A 1364-nucleotide genomic window follows, 5' to 3' on the forward strand; every position below is an offset into this window, starting at 1 on the left:
TCGACTCGACTTAAGGTGCACCTCCCTCACAGAAGACTCTAGGAACTATACGGTGGTGGGGGACTCTTCTTGCGAAAATGTCGCGCAGGAGAGCATTAATCCCCCCCTTTTCCATGGCTTATTGCTTTGGAAAACCAACCCTGACGAGTTGCATTCACTGATAGATCAACTTTCGGCCCCCAAAACAACCAATCTTGGTCGTTTCGGCCGCGTCCCTCTCAAATTCAGCGGCAAAATAAAAACAAATCGCCCTGACACGCGGTGCGGTGCGATGTGTGTGTGTGTGTGTGTGTGTGTGTGTGTGTGTGTGTGTGTGTGTGTGTGTGTGTGTGTGTGTGTGTGTGTGTGTGTGTGTGTGTGTGTGTGTGTGTGTGTGTGTGTGTGTGTGTGTGTGTGTGTGTGTGTGTGTGTGTGGCTATGACCTATGTGCTATGTGTGTGAGTGTGTGTGTGTGACTGCGACAAGGGACCACACCCTTTTGTTATCCAAGCTGCAGAAACGAGCTTTTAGTGGCTATAAGCATAGGCACTGAGATTATGGTGCGCGCGGAGCGCGCTAGCTGGACATACGCGCGGAGCGCGCTAGCTGGACACCCGCGCGGAGCGCGCCGGCTAGATACCGCGGAGCAAGCAAATCAACGCAAGCGTTCGAATGCTGACGCCGCAAGTCGTTGCCGCCGGTTGCCAAAGTGCGCCTGGATTGCTTAGCAGCACAAGCATCCACGGAGCCAGCGAGCGCCGAGCGACATTGCCTTGACTGAGCCGGACCGGGACATGTCGGCGGGCAAACTTGTGAAATGGTTCCGATAGCCGAGGTAGCTCCGGCGGACGTGAGAGCACGGCCTGACGATCAAGCACGAGAGCGACGAACGGAGGCGCAGATAACTGGCGGTGAACTCACTGCTGATACCTGCTGGAGCTGCGGAAGATGCAGTAGTACTGCCGCAGACAGAGCACCGTGCGCGGAGCGCGCCGCTGGAAAGCACGCGCGGAGCGCGCCGCTGGGTAGGCGCGGAGCGCTGCCACTTGAGACTGGGCCTGTGGGTGGGCCGAGTGGTTCCTAGCGTGTGAGTCAAACTCTTAATAGAGATCGCATCTAGCCCTCCAAAACCCTCAAAATTTTCTTCGGGGCGCGCTCCGCGCGCGGCGCTCCGCGCCTCACTCCTTGAGCGTCATAGGCGCTGGCCCGCACATGTTCTGCAGCTTGGTTTGTTATTGACATATAACAACGAAGGCGCCATATGGAAGGCGCTCTCAAAAAAGAAACAAAAAACGTGCAGGCAACACAAGAATCACGCAAACGCACGTCCAGTAGAGAGCTCGATGTACCCATCCATCTCGCCCCCATGAGCCATGTACAGTGGA

General features: G+C 56.4%; 1 protein-coding gene across 1 annotated transcript; it reads right to left on the reverse strand.

The window, feature by feature from the left end:
* Nucleotides 1-611: 611 nt before the first annotated feature.
* On the reverse strand, nt 612-1221 carry EMIHUDRAFT_258180 (hypothetical protein; the record flags this gene model as incomplete). The annotated part of the gene is made up of 4 exons (XM_005761074.1): nt 612-751; nt 830-884; nt 957-1037; nt 1192-1221. The coding sequence occupies 4 exons, from the start codon at nt 1219-1221 to the stop codon at nt 612-614; spliced, it is 306 nt and encodes a 101-aa protein (XP_005761131.1).
* Between the last annotated feature and the right edge of the window lie 143 nt (nt 1222-1364).

This window comes from Emiliania huxleyi, assembly GCF_000372725.1.
Source record: "Emiliania huxleyi CCMP1516 unplaced genomic scaffold EMIHUscaffold_7263, whole genome shotgun sequence".
In the NCBI taxonomy this organism is placed as follows: Eukaryota; Haptophyta; order Isochrysidales; family Noelaerhabdaceae; genus Emiliania; species Emiliania huxleyi.